Below are 23,885 nucleotides of genomic sequence, written 5' to 3'. Positions count from 1 at the left end.
TAGTGAGACTCATCTCAGGGGGCAGCTGTCAGAATTGGCTCACATTTGTCAAATTGTTGCTTGTTCCTGGATGAGTAAGATACAGAAATATAAATTTTATATAGTTAATGAAAATTTAAATTTAGTATCTATATCTGTAATGTTTTACTAATGATTTAAAAAAACCGTAGGCTTCAACACCAGGCCCAATCACCACCACCAAGTTTGGTTTTGTTTTCATTAACATTGTCTCATTTTCAGATGTACTGAGATCTTATTGTCTTCTTTCTCTTTTTGCCCCCTCCTCCAAATTTCCTTAGACAGGCATTTGAGTTTAGTTTTTGGAGATTTCTCAAATTTTTCTTATAATATAGCAGCCAGTCTACATCACTGTTATCATAGATATGAGAACTGTTACTTGAGAAAATTCCAGTGACACGACTTTTGTACTGAAATTCAAATGTTACGAGCAAGGGAGTGATTTTGGTTTTTGTGTCCTTAAGTTTTCTGTTTGCAAAAAAGTCATTCCTTCCTTACAAGTGTTAGAAGTGGGAAGAACTTGTTTTCTTTTGTTTTTAAAGTTTAGAATTTCTGAATAGAAAATATTGATGTGAAACCTAGGTGTGATCTATCTTAATCCATGAACAGATTATGTTTAACAGCTGTGAATCCATAGCACGTTAAGGTATTCTCAAATTTTTAATTATGTGATTACTTCTGTTGCATAATGAGCATACCAGGTTTTCAAGGTTGAGAAGTTTGTTAGTTTAAACGTTTTATTTGCCATTTAAACCATTGTTATTTGCTGTTTAGTGTGTTCAAGATTACCAATTTTCAAAGCAGTAGAATGTATTATAAAATTTTTTAATACTTCAGAAAGGTCTTTAAAATCTCTTAATGTCTTAGGTTATCATTAACTACTTATATCAGTGAAGCTCAAAAATGTTGATTAATGGAAACTTCTGATTGTAAAAGTTCCAAGTAACACTAGATTTTACTGTAGTATTGCTATAAAGTAGTATATTTTAAATCATGAACAAATAAGCTATAAGGAGCTAATAGGCATGTAGTAAATATGCTTATTAAATGTATTGAATAAATTAAATTTGTGAATGATATTACGTAAGAATAAGTGAATAAAGAAGTACATTCATACACTGAACATTTTAAAAGAAGGAATTTTTTATATTCATAACCACCCAAAACAATAAAGTATTAGTTGGATATGTCAAAATACATATTTATTATGATTATTGGGGAATGATAATATATTTTGTGTGTTTATAGAATCTTATGCTTATTTGAATTTTTAATTCTAAAGCTATATAACATTACAAAAAGTATATACCATTGAGGGCCAACAACCATCCACAATCTCACTGTATTAATGAAACTAATTTTTCAGGAGTGCTTTACCAGCCCTTTTTCATGTGATAAGTTACACATATTTGTCTTTTTATTCTTCTTTTACTTAATATCTTACGTCTTCACCATGTTTGTTGTTGGCTGCATGATGGCTCATCAAGTGGCCGAGTCATTTAATACAGAAATGAGCTTCTTTAGGTAGGCAGTAGCTCTTTTATTCTTTTGGATTATGTCCTTAGCGTGTATCTTCAGATGCGGTATCACTAGGTGAAAGTATGTTAGAGATTTTTTAAATCAGATTGCTTTCTAAGAGTCTTTTTAACAATTTATGCAAACACTAGTAATGAAAGTATCTCACCTCACTCTTGTTAGCATTGTTTTTATATTGGCCAATATGTAACTGGACAAAAATGGTACTTCATTTTTAATAACATATAGGGCTGAACAATTTTTGGTTTCTGTGAACTGTCTGTTTTTTCTATTGAAAAGATTTTATTGGGGTCTGGATTTTTTTTTTCTTTTTCTTTTTTTTACTGTGGTAAAAATAATGATCTTTTGCTACTTGTGGCAATTGTTTTTCCTCAATCTGTTGTTTCCCTTTTTATTGTATTTTTTTTTAATATCCAAGAGTGTTTACTGTTCATGTTACACAGTATCTGTTGATCCTTGATAATTTCTTCTATAGTGTGTAAGATCCCGTATTAGTAACTTTAAAGGTTTAATTTGGTTTTCTTTTTCTTTTTCCATATATCATTTTTGGTTTTCAGTTATTTAATTTATCCTGTATGCCTCTAAATTGATTTTATAAATGGCCAACGAGTTTTCACAATGCCACTTATTACAAATTTTTTTACTTTCTCCTTTGTTTCTGATATATCCTTTATTATATTTGTTTAGCATATGGTCACATCTCTTTTGGGGATTTTCCACTTAAATGATCCACCCATCTCTTTTTGTTTTACATAATGTTGGTGGGGTTTTTTTAATTAGTTATTTATTTATCTTGTCTGCGCCAGATCTTCGTTGCTGCGTGCGGGTTCTTCAGTTGCGGCATGCAGAATCTTTTTTTTTTAGTTGTGGCATGTGGAATCTTTAGTTGCGGCATGCATAATCTTTAGTTGCAGCATGCAGCCTCTTAGTTGCGGCATGCGTGTGAGATCTAGTTCCCTGACCAGGGATCGAACCCAGGCCCCCTGCATTAGGAGTGCAGAGGCTTAGCTACTGGACCACCAGGGAAGTCACTCCATAATGTTTAAATTGTTGTTTTGTGAAGTGTTTTAATATCTGGTGGGGCTAGGCTTCTCCTCACCTCTCACCACCTTTTAAAAAAATACATGATCAAGCTTTGATTTCAGAATTACTACGAAAAATCCATTCGATAGCTTTTGATTCTTTTCCATACCCATGACTTTGAAAACTTGAAATAATTTCAGTTTCTCCATTAGATTTTGATATTTAACAATTTCATTTCCTGTGTTAATTTCTATAACGTGTAATTTTAAAATCAAATTATTCATTTCATTGATGCTTCAAAATGTGTTAGCATGTATTTGGGCATGATAGTTAGTACAGGGGAGGAAAAAATGTTTTCCTCGATCCTCTTAGGGTCCTTGGCTGGGTCTGAAAATTAAAATGACAGAGATTAACAGGAGAAAAGTGTACAGATTTATTTAATGTTAAATTTTACGTTAACACGGGGGCCTTCATAAGGAAATGAAGACCCAAAGAAAGAGTTAAACTTGAGTGTTTTAAGCCAGGTTTGAGGGAGAGTGGATGTTCATAGAGAAATGTCATTAGGACAAAGGCTCTGAGGTAAGTGTAGTGAACTGGAGGCGACTTAGCCAGGCCAGCGTGTTGCACTCTTCTCTGTGTCCTTCCGTCTTGTTGATAAGGGTGCTCCTCTCTTCTGGGTACAGGGAGGGTACCTCCCACATGAGGATCTTAGGACCTGCTCCAGGGAGAAGAGCAAGGGGGAGGTCAGAGTGAGCTTCCTGCTTCTGCCATTTTCTCAAACTCCTTCAGCTGAAAATATCAATATGCCAAGTCCAGAACCCCATCACCAGTCACATATTGTTACATCTCTTCTGCCTCCGTTGGCATACCTTCTTTGCCATATCTAACTCTGGGTATATGTATTTTTTTCTTCTCTTAATTTTTATTTGACAGAGTTTGTATATTAGTTTTAAATACAAATGTAATTTTATATTGATTACATTAATGTAAACCCCTCCACGTTGTCTCTGCAAATGGCGAGGATGAGGACCTGCTCCTTGGTTGGATCGGGGTTCAGGACAAGGAACAGATGGTCACAACATTTTTGTTTCCTGCTGTATGAAGCCCCCAGGCCGTGAGCCAGGGACTGGTAAGGGATTCCACAGAAGGGGATCCAGCGCTTTTCTCATCCTGAAGGTGCTCATCTCTTATCAGTAAAGATGACTGTAAGTCCTGCTTGTTTATCATTATATGTTTTGGCTGCTGCTGGAGAGTTTCCTTTTTAGATGATTTTGTAAATATTCTAAAGAGAGTTTAGGAGAGGATGTTTCTGTCATTTCCATGAATTGTGCCAGCTTCCCCATCTTATATTTATTCTTTTCCATTATGTAAATATTTGTACAGAGTAAAAATTTGAATGAAGTGGATGCACAGAAACAGTTCATTAAGAGCTGTGGTTCCCAAAGTCTGGTCCTCGGACAGGCAGCATCACATCACCTTGGAATTGGTTAGAAATGTAAATTCTCTGACCCACCGATGACTGGATTGGTAACTCTGGGCGTGGGGCCCAGTGGTCCAGCAACCTCTGTGTCACCAGCCCTCGGATTGATTTTGATGACACTAAGGGCCTGCTATCTCCATAACCCCTTTGAATGAACTCTGCAGAGCTGATTTTCATACTTAGATACAAGCAGCTGCTTTATACTTCTTTTTCTAGAGTGTTTAATGTACTAACAACAAGAACAACAAAAAACTTTGGAGTTTGGAAGGATTCCTATAGCAATCTAAACCTTTCCCATTTTCCCCCCACATTTTGTTGTTAAGTAGGTCAGTACTCTAAGTAAAATTAAGGAAAATGTCAGGACTTTAAAATTCTAGGAAATTGGGCTAAATATTCATAACACAGAGCTTCTAGCCTGGAGTTTTTTAAATCTTACAAGAAAAAATTGGAAACCATCCAAAGAATGGGATAACATGGCAAACGCTTGATATCTAACAGCAATTTCACATACTGTTTCTGTAAAAAGTATCCTTTGTAACACATCACGGACTAGCCCTTTCCAGTGGAGTTGAACCGCCCCTTACCCATCTAGACGTCTTACCCATCGAGTTCTTTGTCGACCCCGGCAGGAAGTACAGCCTTCGTGACGCTACCTAGACTCACTTCAGGCCAGGGGCCCTCCAGTCCGGCCCCCGCCATGACGTTGGAACAGGTTCATAACTCGTGAAGCCTCTGGCCACAGTTTGAGTGCACTTCTCACTTACCCATTAATCTTAAGCTTTTTGTTCTCATCATTCTTTAAGCAGTAAAATGACCAGGAAGATAAATGCAAATGTACCTTCGGGGTTTTGTTAATAGTTGAATCTGATTTTCTTGAAAAGTTACTGTCAAATTCAAAAGGTCCTAAATCCTTTATTGCTAATCTGATTTTCATATAATCTTACCATAAAAAAAAAAAAGACAGGATTCAGGAGACCTTTTCCTGCCCCAGTCAAAAGGAAGTAAAAATAGAATTATATCATTTAAGAGCTGGACGTGACTTTCTTATGGATATCATCCAAACCCCCCCCCCCCCCCGCTTTCTAACTGATGGGAAATTGGAGGCCTGGCGGGGTGAACGGTGTGGCTCAGAGACCAGCAGCCACATCAGGGGCGTCTAAGCTGCCTTGCTCCTCTCGCAAAAGATAAGGTACAGTTGAGCATTTCTGTCTTACTGCTTTGGGCAAACCTTGTACATGTCGTGTTTCTGCAGTGTCTATTTTGCTAATACTCTAGATAGTGGTCATTTCCTTCAGGGTAATTGATAGAAATTTTTTAAGTGTTCCAGAAGTTTAGATACTAGAATAGTGTTTGTTTCCTGTGACATGGGTTTAGGAAACAGCTGTTCCAGTAGCTGCTCTAAATGACTGAACTTTGTGGAGTCTCCTTAGGAGTTGCCATGAGTTGTTGTCTAAAGGAGTTATTTATTCTGTCTGCCTGCAAAACCTGCCATTATCCTAAACTACTACATTTTAGGTAAGAAGTATCCTTTATTAGTTGCATGTAGAAGCAATAAGTACCTTTTGGCTTTTGATAAATGTGTGTGTGTGCACGCGTCCGTGTGTGTTGGAGGGAGGCTGAAGAGAAGCTCTGTAAAGAGTCATTTAACTTTCTTTTAAAACATGTGTTGACTTTAACATGCACAGAATTTTTTTTTCCGAAGACCAATTCTAAGGAATTAAGGAAAGGGCTCTATAATACTTTCAAATACTCATAGAAATAATGTATGGTATAAAATAATTGTAAACCTGTCTTGGAAACTAATTGTTGATGAAGGCTAGACAGAAAACTTTTAAAAACTGTAGAAATGTAGGGCACAGAAGTTGGTATTTTAAATGAATGTTTAAAACCTACAATTCTAGGACAGTATTAATTAAAGGTCTTTTTTGTCCTCCCTGAAACAATCTGTATTCATTTTTTAAGGCGGGGCAGGAGGTTGGGGAGACTTTAAAAATGGTTGAGTGTGCCTTATTTTGAAAACTAATTTGAGATAGAAATAAAAGGTAACTGTTAAATGGTAAAAATACAGAGTAGGTGGGTTTTAAAAATGGAAGGAAATCTTGTATATTTTGTCACTAAGAAGTCCTCCGTTCTTGTATAGAATTTTTCTAAAATTAAATATATTTTGCTATTTAAATAATAGCAATTATTGGAAATATTTAAGAGGAAGTTGAAACTTGTTTCTAACAGACACATACTCTGGGGAAAAGGAGGAGGGAAGGAAACAGATTCTCCATCATAGTTATTAAGTAGGTCTCACCAAATGCTGGTGAGGAAGGATGTGGAAGAATGAGGTCCCCCATACACTGGTGACAGGGGCCACTCCGGAAAAGAGTTTGGCAGTTCCTTTCAAAACCAAAAAATGCACTTACCATATGACCCAGCAATTGCATTCTTGGGCATTTATCTCAAAGAAATGACTTATTTTCATCCAGAAGCTGGTACACAAATGTTCATAGCAACTTTACTCATAGTATCCAAAAGTTGGAAGTGACCCAGGTGTCCTTCAGTGGGTGACTAGTCAAACTAACTAGTGGTCCCTCCACACCGTGGACACAACTCAGCAACAAAAAGAAACAAATTATCAATATGAGCAACTGCTAAGATGAACCTCAAGAATATGCCAAGTGAAAAAAGCCAATCTCAGAAGGATATATATATACCACATGATTTCATTTAGGTAGCATTTGTGTAATAACATGATCACAGATTTGGACTAGGGAGGGGTAAGGGTGGAGGAAGGGGGAGGGTATGGTTACCAGAGGGCAACCGGAGGAGCCTTGTGGTAACAGTAATGTTGAACATCCTGATTGCGGTTGTTACACAAGCCTGCGTGTGTGATGAGCCTGGAGAGAGCTCCCCCGTCCTGTACACTCACACACATACACACACACACACACACACGAGTGCATGCATGACTGGGGAAATCTGAATAAGCTCTGTGGAGTGTACCGGTGTCTGTTTTTTTGGTTTTGATATTGTACGGTAACTGGATAGGATGTTAGCACTGGGGAGACTCGGGATGGGTGTGTGGGACCGCTCTGTTCATTTCTTGACAACACCCTATGAACCTGTAACTATTTCAGAGTAAAAAGTTAAAAAAGCAGCAACTCTTCCAGTGGTACAAAAAGAGAAAAAAAAAAGACTGAATATTGCAGTTTCATATGGTTCAAGGAGAAAAGAACGTGCGCCAGACGCTGATGAGCGTGCATCAGAATGTGAGTGGTGCTCCTCCACTTAGGGTGATTTCAGAGGGATTTTCACGTTACTGTTTGTGCTTTTTCATGATTAAAATTTTCTCCACAATGTACATGCATTGTTCATGCATCAAAAAAAAAAGAAACTTTTAAATAAATGGCAACTAATCAGAAGCATAAAAAAATAGTGGGTCCTATTTTTAAAATTCTGTCACACTGACAGAATTTAGTGTAGTAATTTAGTGATCATGTAGTTTGACAGCCTGTTGGCAGTTAAATTTTTGTCAAAAAACAGTTTAGGAAGATACATGTTTACCTACTTGTATTTAGAAATTTGTTTAGGAATTTACAGAGATTTCACATTTCTTCCTTGATCATATCATATGCATTTTAGTATCACAGAATTTGTATTCTCGATATAAAAACATCTGAATTGTAAATATTTAAGTGATAGATTTAAAATCTATTCTTAGTCTTGCTTATTTATCTTGAATGAAAAATGTTCTCAATCTTTAATATTATGTAGAGATTACCAGAATTTTTCATAACTCATATTTAATTAAATTTTATTTTTTCTCTTCTAACATTTTTGGATTAAAGAGACTCTCGGTAACTCTTTTAACGGAGAGATTTGTCCTGGTTTTCCTCACATCATCCGTTTCTTTCTTCCCAGCAGCTCCAGGCTTCTTCAGTCATTAACACCTCACTGTCTTTTATTACTTATCAGCTCTGTTAAAAGGGCTTAGTTGTGGAATAAGTTGAAACTGTTCCTGAAATGAGCCTGATGGATTTTTTTTTTATATCTCATATATATACCCTTATGCCCCATTAAAACATATAATTGAGAATTGATTATAACATCTTCACTGGTAATGGAATTTTTTGTTGTTGTTTTGAGAAATTATCCAATTGAAATTGATAGTGGAGGCTAGAGTGGAAGTTGCAGTCAGATAAAACTTGAGCAATGACCTGGAGTTGAAATAAAGGAGACACGGACCTGGGTTGATAATGGAATTAAATGATTACTCCTGACTCCTGGTAGAAAAACTACAGCATCTTTTATCTAATTTTTTGGTGTGTTTATTTTTTTTTTCTCTTTAATCTTAAGGCTATTTGTTGAAGCTCTTTAAAATCTTTGTATTTGTCTGGCTTTCCCCGGTATAATAAATGACATCTTCAATGGGAATAGTGGGTCATTTTTCCTTATAGAAAATGTTCTATAATTTCTATTTTTCCACAGTCGTTCTCCCAGAGTCAGATGCTCTTAAACTTCTAGATTTGAAATATTCCCTCAGTGTCCTTCCATCATTTCTCCACTCCCAAATGTAGTTGTTTTCTTGGCAAAAGCTGAACCGATGATTCCAGAACAAACAGCACAGTCAGAACATCCTTGCTCAGGCACGTAGCTGAGGGTGAATCTTCTTAGCTGCTGAGCAGGACAGTTATTTAATAACTGCCATGTGCTTTTTTCATCATTGTCCTGAGTGTACAGCTGGTATAGAGTTAATGTACTTAGTTCTGTGATTCTAGCTTAGAGGTCAGCCCTGAGATATAAGAGGGGCTCTGAAATAAAGTGGGAAATGACAAAAGGCGCTTGGAAATATTTCAAATAACTAGTGTGTAACATGTCTTAAAACTTAAAACAGTGATTATTTTCCTTTAAGTCATTTTAAGTTCCCTAACCCAACCGTGTCCCACCTTTTGTGAGGGCTGGAACATGATTACATTTCATTCCAATGTAAAAAACCTAAGACAAAAACTATAGAACTTATAATTCAGAAACACGAGAGAATTGAAGTTTTGAAGCAGAAGTCTTGAGAAGAATGAAAGTTTTCAAGTTACATAACTATGTATCTCTATAAAATCTTAGTTCAGTTAAAACAAGATATTCTTTAATGAAAACCCCTTTGATAATTTCTGCATTGATCTTTGTTTCTGAGCTTCCTATTTTGGGTTTTTTTTTAAAAAAAAAAGAGTAATTGAACTTCGTTTGAAGTGTTTGAAGCATACTTAATCTATTCTAGGGCTCACTTATTCTAATGCACCTGGCAGTCATGAAGCATTTGAGCAGATAGGTTGATGGCTGAACTGAAATAAATGAAAAGACATCCTACTGAGTTCCCTTTCTCCCTCTTACAAGTACATGCTCCATTCCTTGCACGTTTGTTAAGGGCACTGATAGGTGACTCAGTCTGAAGTGTCCGAGTGGGGCTGAAAGAGTTGGGGTGATTCTCAGTGTCGTGCTCATCCTGGTTCATGGTAATATTTCGTATCATTTCCTTTTCCTAATAATAATGCTGGTAATATTAGCTGTCAGCTATTGGCAATACTGTGTGCCTGGTAATTCACGTGTTAACCTCATTTAATCCTGCCAACACCCGTATGAAATAAGTTCATCTCTCTTGTACAGAGGAGAAAGTTGAGACCCAGAGAGGTTCAGTTAGTTGTAGCTGGTAATAGATATCCTTGCTTGGGTTTCTCGGGAAGCAGAGCCTGAGATGAGGATTTTCCTGCAGGTAGTTTGTGTGAGAGGTGATCCCAGGAAGCAGGGGTGAGGGGGCGAGAAGGAAACGTCGGTAAAGGGATGCATCGTTAATGTCGCTGCTGCGGTTCCACCAGGACCTCTGACAGTTGTTCAGAATGCCTCCTAGAACTGTCCATCCAAAGGATGGGAGACTGGGCATTGATACACTGGCTTCTGTCACCCACTGGTTGAGAGCTGCCATAATTCCCCAGAACTTCTGGGCTAAGCTGACTTGTAGGTTCCCTGGGATTCAGAGGATACTCTGACCCCCCAAAAAAATAAGAGATGCACCTTGAATTGGGACCATCTGTATGTGGGCATACAGATGAGCTCACACAGAGCTGCGTTTCAGAAATCAGAGGTGGGCTAAAGGGAGGTGGGATGACGTGCCAGAAGCATCTAAAGGCATAAAGGGGATAGGACCAAGCCCAGACTGCTTCCAAAACCTGTGCTCTTTCCAAACCATCTCCCTGTAAACAGAGATAGGAGATGGGGGCCTGCAAGTCAGGGTGACATGAAAACTCAGAGAATGCACATAGTGATTATCATAGTGTGAGAAGACTGCACATCATCACCATTGTACATGTGATACATGTCGTCAGGATGATTTACTTTCCTGTCTGTGTTGCTTTGGTTAATATTAGCATTCCTTGCATATATGAAGATTAGGATACAAGAAGAATATCCAGAATATTCTAAATATTGAAGGCTATAACTGATTTGGGATTAAAAATGTACTCCATTATCAAGTTTTTAAGATCTACACATACAGGATCATGTTGTACCCGGGAGCTGTGACACGAGGTGTTGAGTATTTGTGGAGGGAATGACTAAGGTCGATCATGTGGGACCTCCAAGACTATTGTTCATTGTAAATTCTGGGGGTTTTTTTTTTTGGTTAAAAATCACTTGGTAACACCATGAAGACTTTCTTATTAAGATTTTTTATTTAATTTTTAATAGATGACGTATAGCATTGTGTAAGTTTAAGGTGTACAACATGTTGACCACTGTGGAGTCGCTCACACCTCCATCATGTCACATAATTACCATTTCTTTTTTGTGGTGGGAACACTTAAGATCTAGTCTCATAGAAACTTGGAAGAATACGATACGATGCTGTTGACTGTAATCACAGTGCTGTGCGTTCAACCGCCAGGACGTACTCCTACCTGCAAGGCTGCACCTTGGACCAGCATCTCCCCAGCTCCCACACCTGCTCTCCCCCTGGTAACCACCACTCCCACACCCGCTCCCACACCTGCTCTCCCCCTGGTAACCACCACTCCCACACCCGCTCCCACACCCGCTCTCCCCCTGGTAACCACCGCTCTGCTGTTTCTATGATGAGTTCAACTTTTTTTAGGTTCCACGTATAAGTGAGATCATACAGTATATGTCTTTGTCTGACTTCTCTCACTTAGTATAATGTCCTCAAGGCACACCTGTGCTGTCTCTCACAGCAGGATTTCCTTCTTTCTCATGGCTGGATAATATTCCTTTGTATATACGTACCACATCTTCTTTATCCATTCAGATATTGACAGACACTTAAACTGTTTCCATATGTTGGCTATTGTGAACGATGCTGCAGTGAGCATGGGAGTGCAGATCTCTTTTTGATATCCTGTTTTCATTTCCTTTAGATATATATCCAGAAGTGGAATTAATGGATCATATGTTAGTTCTATTTTTAATTTTTTGAGGAACCTTCATACTGTTTTCCATGGTAGCTGCACCAGTTTACAGTCCCACCAACAGTGCACAAGGGCTCCCTTTCCTCTACATCCTCACCAACACTTGTTATCTCTTGGCTTTTTGATGATGGCTGTTCTAACCTGTGATGGGGTTCTCTGCTCAGGGTCTCACAGGCTGGAATCAGGGGTTGACCAGGCTGCAAGGAATCTGTTTCCAAGCTCGTTCAGGTTGGTGGAGGAGTCCTGGCTCCTTGCAGTGGTAGGACTGAGGTCTCCGTTTTCAGGCTTAGCAGTCGGCCTGGGGTGGCTCTCAGCTCCTGGACACACCTTCAGTCCTTGTGTTAGGCCTCTCTGTCTTCAAAGCCAGCGAGGGAGGGGGCATGACCCTCATGTCAGACCCCTTCTGTGCTCACATCTCTTCTCCTGGAAAAGTCCAGGCCCACCCAGACGACCTCTCTCTCATAAAGTCAGCTGTGCCACAGAGCATACCCTAATCACGAGTCCTGGGGTCCTGCGGGCTGTGCATCCGGGGGCAGAGTTCCTGGGGTCTGTCTTCGAATCCTGCCCACCGCACCCTGTGAAGAACAAAGGACTGAAGAGTTAGAAGCAGATTCAGAACCAACCCTTAGCCCGTGTACAGGATGAATAGTGGTTGCATCATCTGTGTTCCCCATGCAGCCTGGGGAACGGTGAGCCGTCAGCAGGTCGTATGGGAAGGTAAATTCAGGCTTCTTGTTGGCGGCGAGGCTCGGGCTCATCGTATTATAGTTCTTCCTGGCGTGACTGACGCAGCCCTCGCTGGAATATAAAGTTCTTACGTTTCACGTCAGTACTGGGGTAATATTTCTATCCCAAATGTTCAGACAGTATGAGGCTCAGCAAGGTTAACCGACTCAGCCAAGTGGCTGGTTCACGGACAGCAAAGCCACGACCAGGTGTTCTTCTCACAGACTCCAGTGGCCACGTGCTGGCTCTGCAACCAGCGTTTACTGAGCGCCTCCTGCAGCCGGGCTGGGTGAGGTTAAGGTGGACGGTGGGTCATGGTCCTCCAGGAGCCCCGGCTCTCCACCTGTTGTGCTGCAGTCAGGGGGCCAGATGCGAGCCTGTGAGTCGGTATTTGTACCCATTCCGGTCTCAGTCCTTTTCCAAACCCTGCCTGACCCCAATTATTCTGTGTCCTTAGCTGAACTCGATGCGGAGCACACCCAGAAGGTCCTGGACATGGAGCAAAGCCAGCAAATGAAGCTGAGGGAGCGGCAGAAGTTTTTTGAGGAAGCCTTCCAGCAGGACATGGAGCAGTACCTCTCCACGGGCTGCCTGCAGACAGCAGAGAGGCGAGGCAAGTCAGGGAGCGGGCCCCGCGCTGTTGTGTGGCTAGGGTGCTGCCTCCAGAGCGGGGCTGGGACAGGGGCTCAAAGGGGATGCGTCCTGCCGTCTTTGTCTTGCTGTTGCTGTTGCCTCTTCTTATAGTTCTAGGCTTTTGTTGAAGATATTTAGAAAACATGGAATACATTTTTTTTAAACATTAAAAAGACAAAACAAACATTAGCCATAATTCTGTAGCACAGGATCCCTAATCCCTATTACTATTTTAGGGTGATTCTCTCTTGTGCGTGCCTATTTATATAGACTGTACATATATCTGGCTTTGTATCTAACTTTCCTTCATAGTGTATGGGGATCTTTCCCCTACATTATTAAAACTCCTTTGAAAGGGTATGTTTTAAAAGCGGCATCTTCATGGTCAGGACGTATCCTAGCAGTTTCCTAGTTGGACACTTAAGATTCTTTGCCTCTGTAAGTCGTGCTGTGATGTACATCTAGATGCATCTGATGATTTCCAAGAACACGCTGAGGGGCACAGGAGTTGGATTCCAGGCCCCTTCACCAGCCTTTCCTTCCCAGGACCTGGTGCCTGTGGAGGAGTGGTCTGGGCGGGCAGCTGACGTTTTCTCTCTGGCCAGCGCAGGAGCAGTCGGCAGTGTGTACAAGCGTCCTGGGCTTCCCCGCTTACCTGCCCTCCCTCCTCCTGGAAGCCCCTGCTCCTCCCAAACCTCTGTGCTCATTCTTCCTCTTTTGCCTGGCCCTGGCCTTTCCTCTCCATACCCTGCCCCTCATGGAAGCCCCCCCCCCCCAGTTTATCTGTTACCCTCCCTCTGTTCCTTCCTTCTCTATGTGCTCCCCAAGGAGAGGTTAAAGAAATCAAAGAACGAGGAAGGAAAAGAATGTAGAGAAAGCAGACTAATAGGTGTGACTTAGAATGACTGAAGGATGCGTTACGTTGACAGTGCTTCTTAAACTGAGGTGGATGGTACAGATTTGAAGTTCAACTGCTTCATCTCCAGTCAGCTCGCCCTCTGTGTGTCCCACTGATGGAGAGTCTGTCTTCATCTGGGAAAGTCAGACTGCATGTTCCCTCAGAGTACGTTCGCTATTCAGTTTCTTTAGTGTTTGGCGCTGGTTATGGAGAGAGCCATCCCTGTTCACTCCAGGGATCTGTGTCATGTTGTGGGCAGCAGCTGAGAAGGACATCACCCTAGTCTGCTTGGGCTGCTATAACAAAACAACACAGACTGGTAGCTTATACACAACAGGGCTGGAGGCTGGAAGTCTGTGGTCAAGGTGCTGGCCAATTTGGTTCCCAGTGAGAGGTCTGCAGCGTGTCCTCACTTGGCAGGGAGAGCTCCATCTCTGGTGCCTCTTCCTAGGAGGGCACTAACCCCATCCTCAGGGCCCCACCCTCATGACCTCTAGAATAATCACCTCCCAAAGGCCCACCTCCAGAAACCATCATATTGGGGGTTAGGGCTTCACCTTAGGAATTTGGGCGGGTGGGGGGGCACCCAAACATTTAGTCCATAACACACATACCCCGGCAAATCTGCCCCACAGATTTGAGCACAGTGAGACGTTATGCCGAGACGGCATGGGGAGGTGGGAGTGAAGAAAAGAGCAGTAGAGACTCTAATGCTTGTTCAGTTCAGTTCAGCAGACATTTCCTGAGCACCTGCTAAGTGCTCAGCAGAGGCAAAGAGAATATGAACGTGCCTCTTAGGAGATCCCATCCTCAGGGGATGAGGACACAGCAGAGGCTACAGCTTCAGAAGTCCCTCTTCGTTGGCCGTGAGCCTGCTGAGACAGGGATGGGCTGTTACTGCCAGGTCCTTGTGGCCAGCACAGCGCAGTGCTGGGCAAAGAGAAGGAAGGGCTCGGTCAAGACGTGTTGAACAGATAGCAATTAAGTATTAAGGAATTGAATTTTCATGGTTTCAAGCACCTAAAAAAATGTCCTTCAAGTTTCAAAAAAGTGTTGGGCTCTTTTTTTTTTTTAAGGTAAAAAAGAGAGTCACACATACATTGCCAATATGTGTGGTTTTGAAAGCACTGAGGAAGAAAATTGGAGGCCTTGGGCTTTTCAGCTTCCTGCTTCAGCTGGAGCAGAAAAGATGTTCACAAATAACAAACAGGCTTCTCCACACAAGGCTGTCCAGGGCCATCCCTTAGACTTCCCAGCCTGGGAGTCACACATCCCTTTCTTACAGCATATTCATCTCCAAGGATAAACACGCTTTCATTTAGAAAAATCAATCAAAATTAAGAATCTCTACAGTGAACATGGTATTTTACACTCATTCCACTAAATCAGAAATAGCAGTCTGAATTTTTCTCACTTTCCAAAGCATCATTTTTTAGTTAAGACAAAGGCATGGAAAGTTTTATCCAGAAAATGATCTAAGGGTGAAGGGATATCTGTGCCCACTGGGATTGTGGTGAGGCTGGGAACCACAAAGTGGGGAGCCTCACGCACGTGAAGGGGAGTGAGGGCAGTGCCCACCGTGCTGAAAAGCAATGGGAACCTGGGGCCCACGCATGCGCAGCAGCTCCAAGTGCCATTAGGACGTGATGAGGTGTTTTGTAAGACCCTGACGCAGGTTTTCTCTTCCACCTGACAAGACTCCCATTTTCTCAGAAAAACATCTACTGCTTTCACTTTGTTGCTTAAGCACCTGGGTATCCTGACAGTGTGTAGGTAGTTGTGACTACATCACCTTAAAGATGTCCTGTCTGTACCTGTGTGTTCCCACTGTTAGACCTTGGGTTCCTGGCATCTCTGCTGGGCTGGTAGTTCAGTCAAATCTTGTGTAGCCAGGGGCGCCCCCTGTGCCCTCAGACACTCTGACTCAGCCCCTGGGTGTCCCAGTGCCTGGGGAGGACAGGAGGATGTTTGGGCTAGTGCGAAACCCAGTAGGTCTGGGGTAGGGCCCAAGAATGTGCATTTCCCACAAGTTCCCCGGGGATGCCGAGGCTGCTGGTCTGGGGTCCACATCTTGAGAACCGCTTCTTTAGGGTACATAACTAGGACACAGTCATAGGACAAGCATATCTAATTGTACTAGATTCTGTCACAAATACCCACACCAGTTTACAATCTCCCAGAAGCTGTATGTGCGTGCTCCACTCACTCCACAGCTTTGTCAACACTTGGTAGTGTCAGATAGTTAAAATTTTTCACCAATTTATATGTATGAAATGACACTTTATTTTGGCTTTAATCTGCAGTTCCTTGATTGTCCATTTTTCTACTGGTTGGTTGTCTTCCTTTAGAGTCTTACACTCATGGTATCGGCCTTTTCTGATGATGTTTGGTGCAGATACCTTCTCTCAATCTGTGGCTTCTCTATTCTAGTGTGGCCTTTGCTAAATGTGTTTATTTTTAAGCTTTGCCCACTTTATTTTCTTGCTTATGGTTTGTACTTGTGTCTTGTTTAGGCAGTCCTTCCCTCCAAGTTATAAGGATACTCTGCTGTGTTTTATTCTAAAAGTTTCTATGTTTTCCATTTTATATTTGGCCCCTAAATCCACCACCATTTGGTTTTTGTGTGCATCGTGAGGTAAGGATCTGACTTTAATTCTTCACAGCAGTAACTGTCTATCTCAGCACCAGCATTCTCTCCACCGCTCACATGGTTTTCTGTCAGTTTCAGTACAACTGAGTCTTTTCTAGGCTTTCTTTTCTGTTCCAGTCTTCTGTTTGTCTGGCCTTGAGCCAAACCTTACTATCTTAATTTTAATTCTTCATTAAGTAGTGGTTCTCAACCAGGGGCAACTATGTCCCTTCGGGGACCCATGGCAACATCTGGAGAGTTCTCTTTGTTGTGATTGAGGTGGGGGGTAAGTGTCCATTTCAAAAGGCTTGTAAATTGGCTTGTTCAGATGTTTCCTGTTAATACTCAATTTTGGATTGCTTAATTATCAAAGAGGTACATTAGATCCTCATTTCCCCCATTATTATGGACTTGTTACCATTTTCCTTGTGATTCTTCCATATTTTGCTTTATAAAAATAACCACAGAATATATAGTCACATAGAAATTCTGAATTACCTTCCTGGTGAATGGAACCATTAAAGAAATCACTAAGCGGGGGCTTCCCTGGTGGTGCAGTGGTTAAGAATCCGCCTGCCAATGCAGGGGACATGGCTTTGAGCCCTGGTCCGGGAAGATCCCACATGCTACGGAGCAACTAAGCCCGTGCGCCACAACTGCTGAGCCTGTGCTCTAGAGCCTGTGAGCCACAACTACTGAGCCCGCGTGCCTAGAGCCTGTGCTCTGCAACAAGAGAAGCCACCGCAATGAGAAGCCTGCGCACGGCAACAAAGAGTAGCTCCCACTAGCTGCAACTAGAGAAAGCCTGCGCATGGCAACGAAGACCCAATGCAGCCAAAAATAAATAAAATTAAATAAATAAATTTTAAAAAAAAGAAAGGAACAAACTACTGACACATGCTGTAGTGTGGATAAACCTCCAAAAAAAAAAAAATCACTAAGTGCTGTGTTTTACCCCAATAATGCTTTTATTTCCCCTTCAAGTCTATTTTTTTTAATATTTATATAGCCATGTCAGCTTTCTTCAAGTTAATTTGTTTGCCCACTTCCCATTTTTCCTTAATTTTTTTTTAATGTTTTTGTTCTTATATTTTAGGAGTGTCTCTTACAAACAGAATAACTAGATTTTATCACTTATAGGAAACATTTTCAGGAAAATAGAAAGAAGCAAATAAGATGGTAGTAATGAAGCCAGGCAGTCAGTGATCACAGCAAATGTTAAACGAACCAAATCTGACACATAACAGATTATAAAAGTGGCTTCGTTACCACCTTATTCGGGGCTTTCTATTTTCCTGCAAGTGCCCCCTATGCTTTTAGTCCAATTATTTTCCCCCCTCTTTAAGAGAATGGCACAGACAGAAAAAAAGGGAGACTCTGCTCCTTTCAAAACTGAAGTCAAAGCCAGGCCGAAACGCCAAGGACTCCACAGTCACAAAGAAAACCCGCGTGTTCCCCACCTTCTCCCCCACAGGAGAGCAACCCCCAGAGGCACGAGCTTGACCCCTGTGCACTCAGGTCCCCATGACGGGTCAGCCTTGCAGGAGCCCCAGGGCAACACCGCCCCGGTGTCCCCTGTGAAGTGGCCGTGATTCCTGCGCGGCCAAGGGCGACACTGATGGCACATGTCACCCGGCTCCTCTGCCTTGGATGTTGCCACCTCGAGTGGGATGTCTCAACTGTAACAAGCTTTACCTGCTTTAGTGCTGAGCCTTCATTTCTTGTGCCCAGAGACAATCAGATTCCCACCTTCCTGCCAGACAAAACAGGGATCTGGCTCTCGTCAAGCTGCCTCTCCTGTCATTATCGTCCAGTCCTTCAATTCAGCTGGAGTAAATTCCCCAAATTTGATACTATTATGATTATTTTACTCCGAGTTTTATATATACTTACAGACTTACATGTCTCTTCTGTGCACTTCGGCCTCCCTCCCAGGACCCATGCCCTCTTCCCTCCTCCTGTGGTCCAACCTTTGCTGAGAGCAGGCGTAGGAGGGAGTCGTATCTCACACTTGATCTTAAGAGATGACATTTACCTCACCTCTTTGAATCTGTTATTCCACTGTCTTCTGACTCCAGTTGTTGAGCTGTCGGTCTAAGTATTTCCTGATCTTTCCTAATCTGCGCTTTCTCTTTGATGTTCATCATTTCGCTGCAGTGGATTAGGTGAGGATTTCTTTCATCTGTCTTGCTTGGCATGTATTTTGTTCCTAAATCCTGGATGTCTGATCTTTCAGCAAATCTGGAAGGTAACCAGCCTCTTTGAATATTACTGGTCCCTACCGCCTCCATTCTCATTTTGGAACTGTGAATATGTAAACTTTTGCATTTTCGATTTCTCTTAAGCTCTTTCATACTTCCCACTTGTTTCTTTGGTGTGTAGTGGAGAATTTGTCTTCTCGTTCACTAATTTTCTATTTGGCTGTCACCTCTTTAACTTGTGCCCGAAGTTTTAAATTTCAGTGATTTTTCCTATTTGGAAGTTATTTGGCTTTTTTTCAAATGCCTGATCTGATTTTTGACACCTTGTTCATTGTTTGATTCAATCTTTTCTTTCTTTAAAATATTTAAAGCCACTTTGAATTCTCGGGAAAAGATGCTAACAGTCTTTGTTTCTGCTGACCCTCACTCATAGTGACATGTGTACTGTAAATTCCGGATTGGATTGGATTTTGTGTTGAGTTTATATGCCTGTGAGACCCTGGGTTAAGGATGTGTCCACATCCAGAAATTTCTATTTGCTTGTGACAGGCAGCAGCATGCCTGGGATGATTTAAGTTACCTGGCTTGTAGTTTTCTGGACCACAGAGGCAGTTTAAATATGAACGCCAGACCCTGGAGGCACCCCTCACTGTGCCCAGGCTCAGACTCCTAGTGCTATAGCGTCCTTCTGCTGGTGGGCTGATTTTTTTTCTAGTCTGTGCCTTCACTGCACGGAGCTCTTGGGTGCAACTCGCCAGCTTGCAGATGTCCAAACTTTGCTGTTAAGATGAAGACTAGAGAAATGTCACAAGGGCAGGGAAGACTCCAAGTGGAATTGTAGTAAAGCTGGGGGCAACCACAGCCAGGGGTGTCTGGCAGGAATGTCAGCCTCTTTGAGTCAGTGCCCACCTCCGAGGCCAAGAATTGTCTGATGCAGAAAGGGTTACCGTCAGCACTTGCAAGCAAGAGGGCTGGGGGTGAAAAGGAAAACTGCTGTGGCAGGTTAAGAGGTAATAGTAACCAAGGTTAAGCTAGGATTGATTTAAAGTACCAAATGGGGACACGTCAGTAATACACTGCTCCAAAGTCTATTTTAAAAGTCTGGAGTAGCGGGAGATATTTTACACCTAGGAAACACAGTGTGCTTTTAGCCTAACACAGTGGAAGCTCACCTTTTAAAGTATTATTGAATGACAGAAGGTCTGACCTCTCCCTGTGCTGGTCTCCCCAGAGCCCATGGGCAGCATGTCATCCATGGACGTGAACGTGGACGTGCTGGAGCACATGGACCTGGTGGACGCCTCCGACCAGGAGGCCCTGGACGTGTTCCTGAACTCCGGTGGCGAGGACGACACTGTGCTGCCCCCTGTCTCAGGTAGGGCGACAAGCCTGCACATGCTGGGTCACACCTAGTTCCACGACTTCCCTCCACGTGGAGAACCGCACAAGGCTGTTCGGTTGCACACAGCGTGCACAGCTCTTCTTGTTCCACTAACCTGTTCCACACGCACTCTGGCCTCACAGAAGTGGACAAACGAAACACTGGCTGTTGTGGTCGTGAATTTCTCAAAGACTCTCAGTGCTTTACCCAGATACCTTCAGTCAACAGGGAGCTTTCTTGAATTGTGTTCTTTCTCCTCTGGCTCGGAAGTAATTTGAGTGGGGTTTTTCTTAAATTGTGTGTTTTCTCCTCTGGCTCGGAAGTTAGAGTGGGGTTTTTGTGGTTAAGCACTAGAATTTCGGGGAGGTGGGAGCTCTCCGGTGTGGCTTCCCCCTCCCCCATTCGGCAGGTATTTTTTTGATCTCTGCTGTGGGCAAGGCCAAGGTTTGTGTTTAGCACTTGGCTTGTATTTTAAAAATTAGTTGCAACCCTGTGGGCACGTTACCTCCATTTAATACCTTCCCGAAATTTTCATGTTCATTCGGCACATATTTACTGAGGCTTCGGCCCTATAGCTGGACTCAATTTATTTTAAATTTCGGACCATTCCTTCTGGGTGGGTGGTCTTCGTAGATGTAATTACAGAGAACGCGTTTAAGTTTCTTCCACGTACAAAAGGGCGAAAGGCCAGCCCTTCAGCAGCACCTGCCCCTTAGCTGGTGATCCCACTCCATGGGCTGCCGTCCTCACAATTCAGGCCCGGGGCTTCCTGTCTACGCGTGTCCCTAAGGTCTCCACAAAGCGGCTCGGTCCGTCTCCCCTTCCCGGGAACTGCGTGACAGTGCTGTCCCAGGCAGGGAGGCCCTTGTCCCGCCGAGAAGGCCAGCCCCTTCCCAGGGTCAGGAAGAGACTCGGCTTTGATTCCTTTAAGAGGATCCACAAGGGTTTTTCTCTTAACGTCCATTTCTTTGAATTATTTCAAAGGATATAAAGAGGTAAATCTAGATTATCAAGGTTACGAGGAGTGCTCCTCAAAGAAATGCAGTGTTCGCGGTTTGGCCTTGAGCACAGTGCTTTATTGGATACTGGGAAGGGTTCGGGATCTTTCCATGTGTCACAGGTGGCAGAAGGGTCAACTCGGGCCCTGGGCTGCCTCTGGCGTCACCTAGCTCAGCATTTTCTGGGGGCAGTTCCTGCACTGCTATGGGGCCTGGTTCTGCAGCCTGCACGTCACAGGAACAGAGAACTTACACCCGTTTTATGTTCTATGCGAGTTCAAATGATCATCTTCAGGGGCAGTTCTCAGATGCAGTACTTTTATGACAGGCTCGCTTCTGCTTTATTTTGCAGGGCCTGAAGCGAGCCCCGGTCAGGATGCAGTTACTCTTCAGGTTCCAAATCCCTCCCGATCCCGAGCCACATGGCCTTCCTCATCCTCAGCCTGCACCAACCCGGCTGCCCAGGACCCCAGCGAAGGTGGGGAGTCCCCCGTGGTCCAGTTGGACGAGGAGGGGGTGGAGGTGGACACTGCCCTTGCCACCTTACACACTGATGACAGTGACTCCTAAACCTGGGCGCCCACGCTCTGGCCACCTTCAGGGGACAACACAGCTGTGCCCAGAGGCCCGCAGTGAAGGCAGGTGGATTTAGGGAGGCTCTCGATTTTTACCCAGTTGCCAATAATGTGTGAGAAACTGACTGAAACAACAGCTACAATAAAGTTTGAGGACTGCAAACACAGCCGGTTTGTACAGAAGGGCTGCTAAATACACACGTTCTGCAGGCCTCAGAGTGCAGGCTGGGCCAGGAAATTAGGTGTCCACTGGGCTCGGCACTGCATGGCAAAGCCCTTTACAGGCAGGAAACTGTGCTTCCTCTCGGCTCTAACCAAGTTTGGGTTTTCTTCTGATCATTACAAAATTATGAAGTCCAACAAGCACGGCCTACCTTAATAGAGTACACACTCGGGCCCAGAGGAAGAGAGAGAAACCGAAGCCAAGCCCACACGCCAGCCCGCTCCTGACGGGACCCTGCTCCCCCAGGGACGTGTTTTCCCCTCTGCCCGCTCGCTCACAGCCCAGGGACGAGGGGCAGGCTGGTGCGAGGAGGGGCGGCTGCGGCCCTACACCCTCGTGGCCACGCTGCCTGCTGGTGTCCAGGGGCCCTGCAGAAAATGAGAGGCAAACGGCAACCGTTTGGGTTTTGTTCAGAGGGCATCCAGGCAACCACCAACGGAGGGAAAGTGAGATTAAAGATTAAAATTCGGTGTTCACTCCACTCCCTGGCCAATGGGACAGACCCCCTCAGCCCATTTATCAGAAAACATCTCATTTCATTCACTCATCTTCCACAAGACAGACAAGTGTCCAAAAAACTTTGTTTTTATTATTAAACCTTGTAGTACAAACCTGAAAAGTAAACAAAAAACTGGCAATAAACAACATGAAGTCTTCCCTCCCGGGGGAGGGGTGCAGAGCAGCGCTAATAAATTAAACGTCAGACCGTAAGCCGTAGGCAGAAGTTCACTGTCCAAAAGAGGGCAAGAACACAGCAAGGCCATGAAAACCGGACAAGCACATTGGAAAACACGACTCTGCTCATGTCATTGTTAAATATTCCAACACAGTTCAGTCTTCTGCAAACGACAACCGACAAAGTGTCACAGGACGCTCCTGACAGCCCCACCGGCGAGCTCAGTGCAACACGGGCAGCTGCGGGATCGGTGAATCCAATTATGAAACAAAGAACAGCTTGTGAAAACAGTTTCCCTTTTTTATTCCACACATACTGTACACACAACCGGAGAAGGGCAACAGCTACTCCATTATTATTTTTGTTGTTGTTGTTCAGTGATGTAAGCAGCACTTATAAATGTTACAAGAAAAACCCTGTAAGCATCCAATCCAACCGATGAAGAAACTGAAGTGTAAGGCTTTTCTTCATCTCGTCTTCTCACCCCCTCCCCTCCCCCACCCAGAAAAAGGCTCAAGTATTTAAAACAATTTACAGGCGTATGTACAAAAGGGACGGGATTTTTTTTTTTCTTTTTGTTACAACATGAAGAGAAAAAAATAGACCAGATGAGCGCAGATGCATTTTCACATTCAAAAAGAACGGCAGACCTCCTAGTGGCTCTAGATGTGATCACCAACAAAACGAGTTTAAAAAGAAAGATTAATGCTGACCTGTGAAGGTGTAAAACAAGCTGTGAGATGAAGATGGAATGTTAGAAAGATTGCACATCCATGACAAAGAAGCACTTAACGGCTTCAATCACTTTTTTCCTTTTTTTTTTTTTTTCCTTAAGGATGCTATTGAAGGGTTTTTTGATAAAGTAGCCAACAGCACCAAAAAATAACAGAATGGATTTCCTAATGAAATCAGGCACAGGTTTCCCTCACGTGACCCCCTCCAAGGCAGGCAGTCTTTTTCTTCTCTTTCCTTTTTTTTTCCTTAAACAGATGCATAGTGATGTGCTGGTAAAGAGAACCTAGTCACTCCGACCTCCTCATTTTGCCTATGGTTAGGAAACAACGTCCACCTTCAGCTGCCATAACCGCCCAAAGAAACAATGGGGATTCTCCGGTTTTAACAATTACAAACTCATCCTGCACATGACAGAAGAAAAGACAGCCAAAGTAAAGCCATTTCTTTCAAGTTTTGTGTGTGTGTGTGTGTGTGTGTGTGTGTGTGTGTCTCCTATCCCTTTTCCTCTCTAGAAAAAAATCTCACATTACTGACGGTTTTAAAATTTGTTCTCCAAACTTCACCCTCTTCAAAAATGGGTTAAAAAGCCTTTTATCCCCCCGACAATTACAAAAGAAAAAAAAAAACAAAAAACAAAAAAAAAACAAACAAAAAAAACCACAAACAAAAATCAAACAAAAAGGCTTTTGTCAGCCA

At 42.8% G+C, this 23,885-nt stretch overlaps 1 protein-coding gene across 1 annotated transcript in view; it reads left to right on the top strand.

Annotated features, from left to right (window-relative positions):
- DTNBP1 (dystrobrevin binding protein 1) overlaps nucleotides 1-23,748 on the top strand; it is a 118,571-nt gene extending 94,823 nt beyond the window's left edge. Inside the window, exons 8-10 of the mRNA XM_061195752.1 lie at nucleotides 12,698-12,853; nucleotides 19,833-19,976; nucleotides 21,333-23,748. Of these exons, the coding sequence (XP_061051735.1) occupies nucleotides 12,698-12,853; nucleotides 19,833-19,976; nucleotides 21,333-21,550 (518 nt within the window). The 3' untranslated portion in view covers nucleotides 21,551-23,748. The remainder of the gene's footprint in view (nucleotides 1-12,697; nucleotides 12,854-19,832; nucleotides 19,977-21,332) is intronic.
- The last annotated feature ends 137 nt before the right edge of the window (nucleotides 23,749-23,885 follow it).

This window comes from Eubalaena glacialis, chromosome 7 (genome assembly GCF_028564815.1).
Source record: "Eubalaena glacialis isolate mEubGla1 chromosome 7, mEubGla1.1.hap2.+ XY, whole genome shotgun sequence".
NCBI classification, from domain to species: Eukaryota; Metazoa; Chordata; class Mammalia; order Artiodactyla; family Balaenidae; genus Eubalaena; species Eubalaena glacialis.
This window is presented reverse-complemented; position numbering and strand designations above follow the sequence as displayed.